At 34.3% G+C, this 18,156-nt stretch overlaps 1 protein-coding gene across 1 annotated transcript in view; it reads left to right on the plus strand.

The window, feature by feature from the left end:
* Positions 1-5,125: 5,125 nt before the first annotated feature.
* The window catches only part of LOC128990133 (protein lozenge-like), an 82,498-nt gene continuing 69,467 nt past the window's right edge, over positions 5,126-18,156 (plus strand). Inside the window, exon 1 of the mRNA XM_054412396.1 lies at positions 5,126-5,765. Within this exon, the coding sequence (XP_054268371.1) occupies positions 5,351-5,765 (415 nt within the window). The 5' untranslated portion in view covers positions 5,126-5,350. The remainder of the gene's footprint in view (positions 5,766-18,156) is intronic.

Genomic DNA, 18,156 nt, shown 5'->3' on the forward strand with positions numbered 1-18,156 from the left:
TTCAAATCATTACAATTTTACTTCTTTTCTCTCGATTCTTGAACCTCATTGGTTCGTTACCCGTGTTGTTATCACTGAGCTATAATAATATAACTGGAGTAAAGGTCGATTCACACACATCAGTTACGGCACGTCACAGTAAAGTCACTTCAGGCACGTCACAGTTAACAAAAATATTCTTTAATGGATTTTCTATTGCGCTATCTACACTTATCCGTTGCAGTCCCGTCAGTCGCTCTACCGGCATCCGTCAGTCAATTTCAGATTTCTTTCCAACGATACTTTTTGATTGGTCGGACGCCTGACGGAACTGTTTGAGGTTAGAAAATAGTGTTATTGTTATTTAAATGGTTGCGTTTGTATTTTGAGTACTGTTTGTAACAATCAACAAGATGGACGATGATAATTTGATAGAATATAGGTTTATAAATTTAAAATTTGGACTATAAATTACTGTGAATTTTAGAGACGGAAGACTGACTGAAACCAACTGACGGACAATTGACTGAGAAATTGCGGATGCAACTGTGACTGGACTGTAAGGCCTCGGGTACGATACGAGCGGCGAGCGGTGAGCGGCAAGCGGCGAGCGGCAACCTGAGCGGCACGTGAGCGGCGGTGGTGGCTACGATACAAGCGGCACATTTATAACGCTCATCAAGTTTCCCATGTTTTATGAGTTAGTTTAGTATAAAATGGTAAACTATTCTTACTTGCAAGACGTATTGCAACTTTTGTTGCTATCTGAGAAAAACTTAGTTTTTAGAAAAACCTTAACCCTAATTTTTTCCCATACTTTTCTGGTGACTTAAGTGTTTTAAAACTTCCTTGCTGGTCATTCCACAAACATTACCTGGACTGCACCTCACGTATCGACTCGTATCGCATGTTTGCTGCTGTTTCCCTGTCATTTTAGGCCGAATTGATGCATGACTCATCTGAGCGGCGAGCGGCGTTTTCGCGAAAATCGGTTTTGACTTGGAACCATGAGCGGCGCTGAGCGGTGCCGCTCACCGCCGCTCGCCGCTCAGACGTATCGTGGCCACCCTCAACAAATTTACACGCAACTAAATGAGACCCGATGTCAGAGCGGCGCCGCTCATGCCGCTCGCCGCTCACCGCTCGTATCGTACCCGGGGCCTAACTGGACTGCAACTGGACTGTAACGGAACTGTGACTGGACTGATGTGTGTGAATCGACCTTAACCACTCTGTGTTTTAAAAACGTACCACTGTTTTTGACGTTTTTGTTTCAGAGCTTCGTGTTGTTAGGTTGGCCAGGTGATCGGTTGGTGGGATTTGTCAAATTAGAGGAAAAATCAAGATGGCGTCATCCTATTGTCTTGTTGATAGCAAACAAAAATATGTCAACATTATGATTGCAATATAAGTTTAATTATTTATTATACGAGCAAGATCAACCCGTTTTAACAAGATCATAAACCGATGGTCGTTCTTTATCAAATGCCATAAGTAAACCTGCCACAGTAAACCCAAGACTAAACCAATATCTCCAAACCAGGAAACTTGACTAGCCTATTTTCACCACATAGCTTGAAAAGAGGTAAATAAGTTAGTAGCCTATTTATTTATTATCAAAAACAATTTATAATGTTTCAAAATAACTTTAAATGCACTGGTTTAAACGTGCAATGTCTTAAATAAGTTTTTTATATAAGTCCTTGAAATAACGGATAGGCCTAACCTCAAATGAATAGTATGGTTAGGTTAGAATGAATTGGAATTTAACTTTGACAGCATCCCACCTACCGATCACACGGCCAACCTAACAACACGAAACACCGAAAACAAACCAGCAAAAACAGTGGCACGTTTTTCTCTAATGTTTAACCAGAGAGTAGTGACTCCAGTTATAATCTAAATCTCAATGGTTGTTATAAGTAAAACTATGCTGTTATGAAAGTAAACAATGCTGTTATGTGAAAATTTTCAATTCTATGAACTGAACTGAAACGGCTACTTTAAAAAACGGTCGTAGGTAAATGTAATTAAAAATATTTTTAATTAATTATTGTCTTTAAAATGTGAATGATTGTTTTATTAAAACTGAATACTTTTGGAAAGTAATATCAAGAATAACTATCCATCTGTCTATTAGTGTTACCGTTTCCAACTATCAGTTCGAACTAAGGGATAAGGAAACACCTAAACCTATAAAATTTTCAACTTATAGTAATAATTTCAGAAACAATTAAAGACAAATTAGGGAGAAACCAGCATTGTATTTTACTTAATGCAATATATTCCTATAATATCACAACCCCATAACGATAGTCTAACTGGACAGTGTTAAAACGAAGTTGTTTAACCTTTACAGTAATTTGTAATTGTTACCTAAACATTTTTCCTAAAAACATTTACGAAATATTATGACGATTAAATCTTTGAATTTTACCTACTGAATAAAAATACTTAATATTTTCACAAACTATAATCTGCAACTATAACTAGGGTGGTCTGCCGTTACACTTTAGACGCATAAATGAGCGAAGCTATATTTAAAGATTGTCAATGGCTAAAGCAGCTAACAACCTACAATATGTTCCCTTTCAACAGATTCACCGTTTGTTTGCCCAATATTATTTAAGTTCTAAAGAATGACAAATTTATCTGATAGTTCATTTATTTAGTTAAGAATAAGAATAAGAATTGATAAAAGGTTATTAGACATGTGTATCTGACATTTCGTTTAAACGGTCAAGAGCTTCTTTCTTCTTTGCCCAAGATCCGTGTCTGTTAATTGACATCAATCGGTCTAGCGAAAATGGTGGATCCAGAAGCAGGCCTTCAAATGTCTTAACTCTTGATAGGCCTACGTAGGACAAACTTAATCCATATTCTGAAGATCCAATTTCCACAACAGCTTGGTCCACAGTTATACCTTGTGCTTTATGCACATCATTATATAGCAAAACTGTTACTTCCATTGATAAACTGTTACATTCCAACTTTAACCTAGGATGAAAGTAAACATTCAAATGTAAACAAAACAGTTACAAACAATTAACATATGTTTATCTTATTTAAATGAAACGAGATAAACCCATATGTCATAAACCCAATATAATTTTTCTTTCAACTTACATTAAAATAACAAGCGAAATTGCGTGACCCGTAAAATAAAATCCAGAAGGAAATTTGCAAATTTTTTTACCAAAACATTGTGCTCAGTGTACTTTAGCTGTTGGCCAAATTTCAAATCAATTGGTCAAGCCATTACATTCTGATGCTCTTACAAAGAAGTTAAAAAGTGAAGGAAAGTGAGCTTGGCTCAATTAGTGTGTTAAATGACGCTTGTTAAATGATCCCTCTATATGTTTCCAAGCATCTAAGCTATAAATCGCATTGAAATTGATATAAAATCGATTAAAACTAAATTTTCCAATCAGGTAAATCACAAAATCCTTTTACATCGGATTCAAATGTTAAAACACTTAGTGGGATCTGTTTCGCATCAGAAGTCACCGCAAATCAGAGCAAGGCGGCTGAGTTGATCGAACGACCGCAAGAGTGACAGAGTCTTATCACTCTGATCACTTATCACTGAAGGGACGCCTGATCGATTCTTTGAGTCACTCACAGAAGGGATGAGTTGATCCTATCAAAGAACTGCCTAATGAACTGATTCACCGCTTTGTTCACTACACATCCTGCTTCTGTGAGTTAATTGGCCCCTATTAAATGAGTATAAGGCCAACCCATCGGTTTAACTTGTTTTTTTAGAACATTTAAAACAAATAATACGTAATATTTGTTTGGATGTATATTATAGCTTTTAGGGGACGGATTTCTCAAAACCAAGGAAAGGTTCCTTTTGGCCAATTGATTTCGGTAACTCGATGTTTTCCAATACGGTTATTTTTGTCAGAAATTAGGGTATAATGTTCACTAGCAGTGTACCCGTCCTTCGTACGGGATTGGCGTTTGTATATGATTATTGCAGTTATACTCGTGCTTTGCGTTTGCAATAAGAGAGGACGCGGTTTAAGAACATTTGGTTCTTTTAATTTACGGTATGCTATAGTATAGCACATCTGCCATAGCCATAATGTTCTACCACTGTACCTAAACAATAAAAAAGGAAAATTCTCATTTTCCAAAGGTTATTGCTAGTTGGTTCAAATGAGATATTGTCATAAATGGAAAAAATAATCGTGCTGTTCTCTGTTGGTAAACTTATAACTTTTTAATGCTATTTAATATTATAGAACCAACTTGTGAAAGAGCTGACAAAAATATTTTATTCCTTTTAAATATAAGAATACTTATAAGGTTAACACGGAAAACTCCAGAGCCACTGGGGCGGAGCCCGATAGGATTTTTGAGATATGAATAGGGAACGTTCAAGCTATCATCACAGCAAATTTCAGCCCAGTATTTCCCGTTTACTTGTTACAAACATCCATCCATACATCTAAACTTTTCACTTATAATATTAGTATGATTATTGTTGCAATAATTTGTATAGTTTATGTTGCTATAAACAAACACCTATTTAAAGATAATATTTGCAAGCCACTTGGTTTATTTTCAATAAAGTGGTTAAAACGTTCAGAATTTCATAAGGATCTTAAAAAATGAAACAACAATTAAGATTTTAAGTTTTAAGGGACAATACAATTTGTTACGCAAGAACGTGAAAATAAATTATTTGGGCTACGGTAAAAAGAACAGGTTTGATTTCCTAAATGTCTATAGCTTGGTTAACACAAGTTTTCCCTTGTAGCAATTTTAATCAAAAAAAGTTCCTCTCAAGTTCACATCTGGACCACAACTAATTCACCTTATGCCATTGAATTTTCATTTGTTCCTAGACAAAGTGTTACATTTTTCTTCTCGACCTTGTTATTTATTTCTTTCAAAAGCAATATCTGTAAGAAACCTAATGATAGGACCGTGTGCGCGCGTGCGTGTGCGATATCACGACATCACCGACCAATGAGAAGACGTGAGACCGACTCAATGAAGCAGAGAGGAAAAGAGCGGAGTGTAAGGGGGGCGGGGGAGATCGCCCATGAAATTATGACAGGAGGCGGCGGCGGTCGGGGGCAGGGGGCGGGGGGCGACCACGATGGTTAACAGAGACCAGACCAGTCCGTATCCCGCTACCGTCGAGAGAGGCTGTGATCGTGCGTGTGTGAGCCACATGTCGTACACGCGGCAACAAGTGTCAACCGAACACGTGGCTTAACATTCAGATACTTTGGTGGTTTTAGAACTCTTTTTGTGGTTTTGAAGCGTCAGGAACACTCGCGATGTCAACAGTGTCGCGGAAGTGCTAGGGGTGGAAGGACAAGGTTCGGATGCCCGAGGGTGGGCGAGTGGATCAATGCATCTGCCGGGGATCATGACTTCCGACCCATCTGGAGGCCACGGGTACCAAGGGGGCAAGAAACGGGTGGGTCGCCGAGGAGATGCCCAGGGGGAGGCGTGCGCGGGAGACGAACTGTGGTGGACTGAGAGAGTGTTGTGCGAGATACAAGCGGAGCACCCCGGAGAGCTGGTGAGGACGGGGAGTCCGTACTTCATGTGCTCGGCTCTACCCTCCCACTGGCGGTCCAACAAGACGCTGCCCGTGGCCTTCAAGGTGGTGGCTCTAGGAGACGTGGTGGACGGCACGCTGGTGACGGTCCGCGCCGGGAACGACGAGAACTACTGCGCCGAGCTGAGGAACTGCACCGCCGTCATGAAGGGACAAGTCGCCAAATTCAACGATCTCAGATTTGTTGGGAGAAGTGGAAGAGGTAAGAAGATAGAACTAAAATGTATCAAACAAATAATTGCTAAAAATGGGCTTCTAATCACTCTTGGTCATCTTTGGAGTAACAAAACCTTAATTGTCATTTGATCCGTGAAGAGTTCGATTTCACATGACACATTTAAATACTAACAATGATCTTTCCTTAGAGCTAATAGTATACAATTCTATAGTATGCGAGTCACAATTTAAATTGCAAGAAAAATCACATTTATAAACTATTTTTAAGCTTTAAAAATGTACTTTTCTACCATAGCGAGGAAATATCCCTGAGATGATTCGTAATACAGTGTTATCATAACTCCGGAGTATTGTGCCGGAGTATTGTGTATAAAATAGCCCGTTGTTTTATCATAGTCCAGGCAAAGAAGACAAAACATTACCAAATAGAGGAAAATATTCATGTATAAGCCAAATTTGGTACAGGAGTAAGGGAAGGGTCCCTAAACAACATACGAAAAGTACCCACCGGTGGCCTCCACCGCCCCGGAGCTAAGGGGGCTAGGGGGCTCTAAAGGTCCATTTTTAGGTTTATCTAAATAACTCGAAAACCATAAACTTTTTGTATACAATAATAAACTATTAAATCAAAGAAGATTACATTTTCTAAAAGAAAAGTACATGATGTAACTATTTCGGTTCAACAATTTACAAGATACAATAAAATAATAAATATCTTATTCAAATACTCCTCTTATAAGAAATACATGTAAATTTGTATGAAAAATAAATTCTAAACGTAGCATAGCCTATCCAACCAAGGATATAACCGTTATTCTTTAACTTGACAACATTTCCTGCAATTTGACACTATAGTCATAAAAATTGGTCCAAAATTAAGACTTTAGTGAGCTTACAAAAACCGTATTATTTAATATTTTCTTGAATTACAACTTTTTTGGGCACTCGCCCTTTTTCCGATTCAAAACTTGTAATAAATAAGTAGCCTAATACCAATTAGCAACGCCTACAAATTCTTAGACTTGTACGAACTTCTTGATAGTAGGCATTTTTGTTAAATGTACAATTAACTCGCGATTGTTACGGTTTAGCTAATTAACCGTAATTACCTAACTGACTTGTACGAACTTCTTGATAGTAGGCATTTTTGTTAAATGTACAATTAACTCGCGATTGTTACGGTTTAGCTAATTAACCGTAATTACCTAACTGACTTACAGTATTCAGGTGGTTATGTATACTTTATAGACTAATAGACTTTTTAATTGGGTTAGTTGAAAGACTACATCTTACTTGAGTAATCTGTTCCATAAAGTTAAATTCTATTTTTGGCGGCATTAGTTTTTTAAGACAATCTTTAAAACGGTTAGAGCGTCAATCGGACGACAGCGGCAGATATAGACACTGTTTATCGTAGGGATGAGCTAACATTGTGTAAAAAAAAGCGAAAAAACGCAAAAACAGAAGGCTCATAATAATCCACTGGTAAAAGTCTAATTCTATTTATAAAGATTATGTTTGGTTTTAAAATGCAAATTATTTGTATACAGAAACAACAAACACCTTTAGGTGAAACAATTCAACTGCAACAACGAGGGAACTTTGCGGGGCTCAACTCCCAGATTTTTTTGGGTAAAGTAATTATTGTCAAGGAGCACATTGATAATTCTGTACTTTGCGTATCAATTCCCCAATCCATTAACTTTATTTCAAAAACAAATTCTCGTTATTATTTTATAGCAGTAACACAAATAACAGAAGAATTGTATTCATGTATCGTTATTACTGGTACTTCCTAAAAAAAAAAGATATTTTAATATACTTATCAATCTTTAAAAACATAAAAATGTGTTGTCTGGCTACAAAATTATAACTAGAACACAAAAATTACAGGCATTCTTTTCTACTATATTACCAGTTAAAAACTGACTTTAAATGTTACTGACCACACTTTAACATAAGTTCTGGTTTGAAATTAAACTTTATTTACAAAACCCTGTTCTAAAACTGAAACTCCCATATCTAACTTATGTACAATAGATATCGTGCTCTTAATGCAGCGTTCATTATAATGTTATTTATCAATCAATTAACTAAAATTTATTTGTTGTACATTTATAATTAGTGTTACTTAAAAGAAATATATATAAAATGTAAATTCATTTTTGAAAATATTGATTGCTATTGTATTAATTTATTACGAGAGTTTGTCCCGTGGTCGAAAACTCGACCAAAAATATCTAGTGGTCAGACTTCAAGATTTTCACCCCTTGCTGTGTAAATAAAACATGTGATTTTAATTTCTTCCATTTATTTAGATTTTCTGTTTATATTTCATTGTTATTTCGTCACCGGCATGACAACCCATAAGGACCATGTTATTTTATTTTTATTTTAAATTCATTTTTTGCACAGTTTTTATTAGCCTATTTTAATTAATAAAGGGATTCTTCACACCTACAGGAAAATATGTTTCCAACAGTATGCGTAGATTTTCCCTAGGATGCACAGGAGCTGAGAAAAAAGGTTTTAAAGAAACATGATTGCCTATTAATATATAGATATTATTGTAAGATGTTATTTTTGTCAATGTCACTTTTCTTTAGCATTAAACACATTTTTACTTTATTTACGCGGTTTCGCTTAGCTTTAAATTTAGTTCTTGTTTAAGTTTCATAGTTAATGAATAACTATTATTTCAGTATTTACAATGGGCTTAATACTACGGTATATTGATCTTTCTACATAAAAAACTAACATAATCATAAACAATTCTCTCCAAAAGAAAATAAGCATTTAATAAAAAATTACTACTTTTTAATGCAATAAGAATTCAGAATACATTAAAACTTACTAATTCCGTAAAAAGGATTTACAAAACTATGCAAATAATTAGTAAGAATACTATAAATAAGCATTTTTGTATTGCAAACAATCCCTAAAAATTCCCTTATTGCCTTTTAACTTTAAAATACACTACTGAACAAAAGGGTTTTTGAAGAATTTCAAGGCAAAATTGCAATACAACATTTTAGAGTTTGATTAGTGTTTGTGGTAGATCTAGACAGCAAAAAATAATCTACGGCCTTCAAATGAAAACAACTGAGTAGTTTGCATTATTGAATAACAATGTATTTATGAGGGCAATAAAACTGTATAAAACTAAAACTATATAATGTTGACGAATATTCCATCTTACCAGAAATCATTGAGAATTCCGCCATATTCCCTTGCAACTACTGTAACAAAGTTAAAGCCACCTTTGAATTACTGTTTAGAGACGTGTTACCTATAAAAACACCAGATTACACTTATCCATATTTAAAAAATCTTATTTTTATATTTTTATAGATATTTAAACCCTATTGCTTCGTGCATTCCATCCCTAACATTCATATTTACCTTATACTGAAATTCGTTAATCTTAGTTTTATTTCGATTAAAATAATACTACTTACTTAGTGCACGATTTAAATTTTAATCCCAAATGAATTAATCATCTATATGAATTTTTATGGGTCTATACAAACTTCTCATTTAAAAATGTGATCAACATACCTTGCATTAATAAATGTATATTTACCCTCCGAAGTGTGCAATTCCAACCTAAGCGGAGTTAATCTAGTGTATTTTTATAAGATGTAATATTCGGCTAGCTGATGATTACATCATAGTTAACGAATAACATGGATAGAATGAATGAATCAATTAATAATATCAGTACATAGAAACCACAATATTGAAACAACCCATTGACTAAACAGATTCCAAAACAGGCTCGGATTTATTAATTTACTTTTATGGTGGTGGCAACACTAGTTTTTACTGATTTTTTTTACAAGAATTAACATGTGTTAACACACACGGGGCGGCGCGGCGGCGGCGGTTGACGTATCGTTGTGATAGTGTGAGTGTGATAAGAATATTTCTCTAGGGAACCTTTTGTTGTCCTTGGGTTATGATAAAGCCTCAAGGTCACTGAGCTACCTCGAAACATCTTTTCTAATAATTACGTAGACTATTTTGACAAGTTTGTAAGTTCAATTTTATGACAATAATACTCTAATTTTAAGGCAACCTGACAGTTTTAGAAAGAAAACAAATTATTAAAACTATTACTATTGCAATAGTGATTATTTTGCTCTTCTTCCTGTTTTCCAGTATTTATTTCTAAATAGGTATTAATGTTTTTATTAAATTTTAATGTGAAAAAAAATTTTCTACGAGAAAAATCTGGGAAAAGTTAACAGTTGTTACTAATTAAAGAACTGACATAAGAGAACACTACTCCAATGACTAGGTTAAAAAAAAACACGTGCTAGTATAGTAAGAAGTGTAAAAAAATAGAATAAAGGTCTAAAATTCAAAACCTGTCAATTATTAATTTACCACAATGTTTATTTCAGGTGTAAATAATTAATTATTTACAAATCCGGTTATTTAGGCTGGGTGACATGGCTTAAAATTAAACTGTGTATCGTTACAAACAGATTTTATTGTAAACTTTATTCGTATTAAAGAAAAGGTAGTTTTTCTATTGAGGTAAATTATTAAGGAGAAATAAATAACGTTTATAAAAATAATAAAGACAAATATATAATTTTAATATTCGATTACCATGGTATCGATAAAAGCCGGATACTTCTTCAAAATTGTAACAAATCGAGAAAAACATAAAATTATATGAGTTTTGCACGTAAAAAGATTTTAAAATAGTGCGAAGGTACTTTCGAATACTTACGAATAGGTACTTTCTGTAGCAAATCTCTAACGAGGACTACATAATTAATTAAATATAGAACATACAATAAATATAATAAATTAGTAAAATTAATAAATTTATCCCCAATACGAGGGAAAAATTTTCACAAATAATATGTTGTTATTTGTAAGTCTAGGCCAACCAAAAGATTTCGACACTAGAGTGCCCATATTTTATTGCTTCTTTTTCATATAGTACATATGAACTCGTATAACATACAGTAATAAGCACAATATAAACTAGACAAGATTTAAGCAGGTGATCGAACGAGTGTGTAGTGATTGTATTTAGAACTAGCGATGAGAACTGAACTAGTGATCGCAACATTTCGGCGCAAACCCACTGTTCTGCGACGGTTCCGCCACAAGGAGAACTTGACTTACCCGAAATTCGTCGACTTCACTCAAGGTCTCAATGGATCACTAAACTGTCAGTCACGCTTCGAATATAGTTATTTCTGTTTCCAAATCTAACAAATTGTACTATAATGGTTATAGTAAAATATAAAACAAGAAGAATCGTTTACAAGCGTTCAAAACCTGAACAGTTAGAGTTAGCACACCTGAAGATGATGCCAATTCGGAGTTGAGACCATAGGTGCTAAAAAAGAATTGCCCCATTCTGAACTTTTGGAAAAGTTAGAATAAACTCTTGAACAATTTCCTAATGTTACTAATAGGGGTTTAACGTGTAGTTTACTATTAGGTATAGCCTACCTCAAATTAAGCCACTTTTCTTACATATTCATTAACAAATCGGAAGAATATTTACAAAACTGTTTCATTCGGCTAGGTTCTTATAGCCCAGGCAAATTAGGGCAAAAGAGAGCTATTGGGGGAAAGCTAGAAATCGTTTTAATCTGCTCCGGGGATCCTAAAAAAGTAAAAAATGAGTCTGAGACGGATTCTGAAGTGAGCTAAGTGTATGGAAGGCAAAAAACTAGGCCGATTTTGGCCATTTTTAATTTTGTCGCTCATAAAAAAAAAAAAAAAAACAGTGCATCCCACAAAAACGTGTTTGTGTACTTTTTCTAAAGAACATTACATTCCGTTAAAATCATTAAAATCGGTTCCGTCGTTCTGCTACAACAGTTCGTCAAAGTTAATTAATTTTAAAATTCTCCTTGTCATCCTATTCTTGATGATTACAGCGTGTTCCACCAAATAGCAGTGTATGTTGATACACTGTGTTTGAGTTATAAACAAAACAAAAAAAAAATAGCAAAATCGTGCTAATTTTTTCCCCTTCCATACACTTTGCTCACTTCAGAATCTGTCGCAAACTCATTTTTTTACTTATTTAGGATCTCTAGAGCAGATAACGATTTCTAGCTTTTCCCCAATTTTTAGGAGCTATAAGTCTAATTTGCCTGGACTATTAATGATGTAAAATATTTCATTTTCAAATTTCCATTGGTTTTAAACTTTGTCTAGGGATAACTGGGACGAGATTAAGCTTAAGTTTAAGTTTTGAACGTGTCATATTTTTTACTTTCCTCTCAAATATGTTTAACTTTGACATTTTGATAATCACTTTTGGTCTTAGCAATATCGTGGATCGATGTTAGATTACGCGAGTATCAAGATAAATAATCGGGAAAATTCGTAAATATCGTATAATACATAACATTCACCCCTACAAATCTTTGAAGAGTTCGTACTATATCCTATACCGTTATCAGATGTTTTCTGAATAGATCCTATAATATCATACGCACATTTACGTAATGGACGTTAGACAAAATTGTCTTCGTAAATCTTGCCTAGTTAAAGTAATGCATCATATTTATCATATATTTTCAAACTGTTTAACCACATTGAATGCAGTCAATAAATTAAAAAAATAATTTATGAATAAAAAACGTTTTTAAAACATAACGTTTTTAAACGCACTAACAAGTAGAGAATAATTTATAAATATGTGGAGAGTATAAAATACTTGTAAGATTTAAAACGAAAAACGTGGGGTGCATGCAATAGATAATTTACTATTACCTTCACCTATTGAACTAATGTATTATTATCAATTGCATGCACCCCACGTTTTTCGTTTTAATTTTTACAAGTATTTATACTCTCCACATATTTATAAATTATTCTCTACTTTTTAGTGCGTTTAAAAACGTTATGTTTTAAAAACGTTTTTTTATTCATAAATTATTTTCTACTTTTTAGTTTTGAATGTGTGTGGATGTTAAATCTATTTCCAGCATCTATTTCAGATTAAGACAGAGGCATGTGGGAAATCTAAGGTTTATTTGAGTTTCTTTTCATAATTATGTATTAGATTGAATGTATGGCCTACCTACTAACTATAAAATTATCAATCTATTAATTTCATTGTTTACATTATAGAATACAAAATAAATAACAATTGACATTATTAACGAAACCCTTTATATCTGCAATCAGATTGTTTATCTTTATTTTGAAATGTTTGTTTGTATATATAATCTCTTTGGAGCATAACCTGTACCTCTTAACCTTTGCTCTTCGAACTGTAAAATTTAAGTATTTACAGCTGACTTAAATTAATTGATATACAGTATTTACATTCTTTCAAAATGTAAACAAGGAAAAATGGAAGCCGATGGGGCGTAGCCCAAGGGAAACATTAAAATTAAATTATATAATATTGAATTGTCATCCATTTGTGAGCTATGTTTCAAATTTCAAGTCTCTAGCTCATCGGGAACTTCGTTTAAAATTGACATCAAAATTTGTAGGAAAGCGAGCTAATGAAATCAAGCCCATGGGGCATTGCCCCAGAGAAATATGAAAATTAAATGATATAATATTGCATTGTCATCCATTTGTGAGCTTTGTTTCAAATTTCAAGTCTCTAGCTCATCGGGAAGTATCAAAATTTGCAAGAAATCGAGTTAATAAAAACAAGCCCATGGGGCGTAGCCCTAGAGAAATATGAAAATTAAATGATATAATATTGTATTGTCTTCCATTTGTGAACTATATTTCAAGTTTCAAGTCTCTAGCTCATCAGAAAGTTAGTATAAAATTGATTGCAAAATTTGTACCGGACAAGAAAGCGAGCTAATAAAAACGTTTTAATAATAATAAATCTATTCAACATGGTATTTTTTCAAATCCCTCGTCAAATGTTGCAACAAATTTATCCAAGGAAGCTCATTATTTTGTTTTGCATAGCTTGCTAGGATTTCCTATCACGTGTTTATAAGAGAAACCTGAATGAGGTAACCTGATACCTAGGGAGGGTATCAGTCGTCAGTGGGCCGGACAACCGGACAACCGAGGCAACAGGGCAACCGAGGACGAGACAACAAGACAACTGATATCTGGACGAGGAGACGAGGCAATGGTGTTCACACTGTCTCTGTGTTGTGAACCAGTGTAACTTTACAAGTGAACATTTGGGCACAAAATCGAGACAACTACAAACAATAAAGGATGGGATGGAATGGAATGAAGACGATTAAAATTAAATGAAAAGTAACGCATTGAATTGGACGAATATGGAATTAGGCTGTACGGTTATATGAGGAAGACAGACCTGATCAGTTTAAACACAATGAATCAGTGTTTTCCATTTCTTCCAAGAATGATCTGAGTAATTGAAACCATAACATACTTTGGTGGTTTTACATAACCATCCTTGTCTTCTGTATGGTTTGTATGGATATTATAATCTTCCTTAAAATTAGCATGTCCCTTTTGTTTCTATTCCACGTGGATTTCGGCACCAATGGTATAAATTAATGTAAATGGAATCCAATAAAACGTAATTTAACAAAACGGGATGGAACACTTTTGAGAGGTTGGTAGCTTCTTTAGCCACTTATTTGAATGTTCATGTGCTACTCTGGCCTATGTGACGAAGTGAAATGATTAAGCCAATATATCCATAACAAACTGAATTGGTATTATTGAAGATAACGAAGAGTTAATTCAAATCCACAACACATTGCAGCCTTGGATACGAAATCTGTCGCTCAACTGAGCCACCGACTCCCTAATTGGAAGTTTTATGGAACCTCCAAACAGGCATAGCCTTGGAGGCCCTATATTTTCTCTTTTCTATATAAAATCAGTAATTTGCTTTTAATTGGTTTTTTGTATAAATTAATTGTCTTTATAAAACCTAGTATAAGCTAATCAAAGTTTGTATTGATTTTGTAACTGATTGTATATATTGTGAATTCTTTGTCAAAAAGAGAAAATAAATTCATTATTTCATTTCATTTCATATTTCAAGTAGGTAAACGAAATGAACAAATACCAATCAGGAAACTAGACAGTTGGATAATCGAAAATTAAGGGAGATGAAATAGTCAGTTTTGTAGCCGAACCCATATATCTACTTTGTATAGAAAAACGGACAAACGTAATTCTTAGAAATAAATACAACCAATTAGGTCAATGTATTCCTAATTCATCCATAGACAGCTTAGCAAGGCTATACGCTTGAGGCAATCTCAACTATCAGAGTCAGAGGAACCCATTTCCAAACCTTTTTTTCTCCCACAAATAAACCTAAGAGACATTTTGTAGGTCATTTTTTACCCTGTTACTCATTCCCACACGTGTCGCAGTCGCGTGGCACCGATGAGGCAACGCAAGCTGCGGACCAGTTTTTGATTCTTCCGGAAGCTTGGAGTTTCGTATTCGGTTTTTGCCAGTGAGTCAGTGAGTCAGTGCGGAAGTTTGACGGTCACATCTGGGAGACACTCGTAGTGATACAAGACAATTACTCTGGCGCCGAGGAGATTCTGCGACCGTTACATGGCGGAGTCTGGCTGTGCGGATCATGGGGCTGTCATGGGGTTTATATAGGTATTCACTGAAGTGGCATTGAGTTTGGCAGTACGTAGTGTGTGCAGTTCTAAAAAGAATAAGTGGTGGACATTTTTTTACTAATAAAAAATATGTAATGTAAGTTAGCAAAGCTACTATAGTGTATTTATGACAGTCAAATTTCACAACAAAGAATCAAGAATTGAAAAATATATGAGATGTTGGAACTCAATTTATCTTTACATACGAAATTCGATAACATATTTACATACAGTATGAATGGTGGTAGGTTATGGTGCTACAAAATATGATATTACATATTGCAACTAATTCGACCAAAAATATATTGCATTTCAATTTCATCTATCGACTACAAGGACGAAATAAAATAGTGTCTCGCTCGTTTTCCTATTTACACAGTAGCCTGCACAAGCTATCAACTGATTTAAAACGTTTAATAACTGACCGTAACAACCTTTAAATTTAAATTTAAGTGATAAACGTTTGTCCACAGTTGTAAACCAACAACACAAATATGACAACAATTAACCATAAACAACAACTAAGCGTAACGGTTTTAAAATCACAACAATGAATACTATTATCTTTGTATTACGTATTAGTATTATCTTTGTTTTTAAAAGATAGATTCCTTAAAAAAAAAAAAAAAAAAAAAAAACAGTTAACAGTTTAAAGCAGCTTTATAGTGATTCTTACAGCAATGTTTGGGTTTTGGAATTGGCAAGTTAAATTAATTGCGCAATATATATGCACTTTTAAAAAAATAATTAAAATGAGAAACAAATTTAATATAAAAAATTGTCAACAGAAGATATTTTTAAATTTAGGAATCGCTATTTAGAACAGGATTGTTGCTTTCCATACGAGAAATGCGAGTTGGATACTGTAGTACCAAAATTAGGTTGTACTGCTTGAAAATATACATTTCTTTATTAAAACACTCCGCTAATCATAATCATTTTTATCAACCCATCTTAACACTTAGTCACCAACGTGTTAACTTACGCATCAGACACTTGTTGGCCTTGACATCAACAATGACTCACAAGCCACACAGCTGACAGCTGTTGTGATGTCTGCCAGACACAGGTAAACTAGACACGGATCTTGGGACTCTCATAAATAAACAATTTTAGCAAAAAATCTAGTATGGCTTGTGTTCATTTCTGTCTAGCTTCGACTATTGTGATCAGCAAAGATCCCATTGACATTGTCAAAGTTGTAGATGAAAACGAACATAGTCAAATTGATTGCGGTAATGTAGATTACCAAATCTTCTGAATAAGAAATGTTTTAGCCACGACAAAATTTTAATTGCTGGTCAATTAGCATATTTTATCAATGGTCAATTATCATAGTACTACCATTGACTACTGGATACTGAAGATATTGTATTGATAGTCAAAGGTACTACATTGAAAAGAGGGAGTAATATTTTTTTGATCTGGAGATTATTGCAGCTGACTTATAATAATTTCTGAGTGTACAACTGGTTATAGTTCTATAAAAATATGTATGGTTATAGCTATATTCATTGGTCCTAACAATACTCCGAGGGGAAACCCGAGCTTCTTTAACTTTCTTTTTATTAATATTCTACTCCTGGAACGGTTGTAATTTTCACCGACAAAAGAACGTGATCAAAATTTCAATGGTGATGGAAGCCCCGATGATTACTCACCTTGACTACATTGCTAATATTTACGTTGAGTATTTAATTGTATAAGCTTTAGTGAAATAAGTTTTTTATCACTCCGTGCCGAAAGTACTTTCTTCGATAACATCTGTTATCAAAGAAAGTAGTCTTTTCCCAAGCTCTAATTTAAAGCGAGGGAAAAACGATCAGCAGATTTTCCCTCTCGATTAGTTCTCTATTTACCCACTACGCGTGCATGTTTTGTTACGGTTTATTTTAATGATCAAAATCAGCTGTTTTCATTGTTGCACAATCTAAATGAATACAGAAACAAGCATTAGTTTGTTTTCCTGTGTTTTAGCATAGTGCGTGTTTGAAATTGCTCAAAATGTGACTAAAATGCCTGATGATTTGACGGAAACAGCTTCAGAAATAATTTATTATCAACCATCATAGAAACTACGGGAAAGAGATGAAGAGGAATAAGAACGTTTACAAACTGGTGCAAATAATTACAAACTGTTAAGTCAATTATAGGTGACGAAGAGGTTATTAATATATTAATCTAAAAAATCTATAATCGTTAAAATGGTCCTCGGCTTCACCTCGTACGTGAAAATAGCTCTCGCACCGGAAAATTCCACTTTTGGTCCTAGTAATGTAATATTCTATTCCATTACAGAAACATACCGTTATAGAGACCTATTTTTTCCATTTGTAGTTAGATTGATAAACAGATTATCCATTGCGTAGCTAAAAAACATTGCTGATCTCCGGGTTTTGATCCTTGACCTCCTGGAAGTTCTGCGCTTCAACCTAAGTAGGCCCTACCTAAGTCCCATATACCCAAGTTTTAAACAATTTTTAGGCGTGATTTTGACACACACAGTCATCTCATAGTTGAAGACTCTTGGTATCATAAAATAGTTTAAATTTGTATCCACTCATTTTTCGATGGATTCTTCATTACTTGCACTTTTAGGAAGTAAAAACTCAGTCGTGCACATGACTCTAATGCCACAATCGAGTGGTAACATGACTCTGTCGCTATGTAGCCCGACATCAGTGCAGCTCGGCTACATGTGCATTCTGCAATCACAACATTCTGATGGTGGCGTGATTTGGGCAATTTCCGCCTTCACACGCACGGCGACCAACTCTGCTCGCGACATAAAAACCTAAACCAAACCTCTCCACTGCCTAACTATACCAATTAGAAATATCGTTA

This window comes from Macrosteles quadrilineatus, unplaced genomic scaffold (assembly GCF_028750875.1).
Source record: "Macrosteles quadrilineatus isolate MER2022 unplaced genomic scaffold, UCM_ALF_1.0 Scaffold_3__2_contigs__length_128488019, whole genome shotgun sequence".
Taxonomy (NCBI): domain Eukaryota; kingdom Metazoa; phylum Arthropoda; class Insecta; order Hemiptera; family Cicadellidae; genus Macrosteles; species Macrosteles quadrilineatus.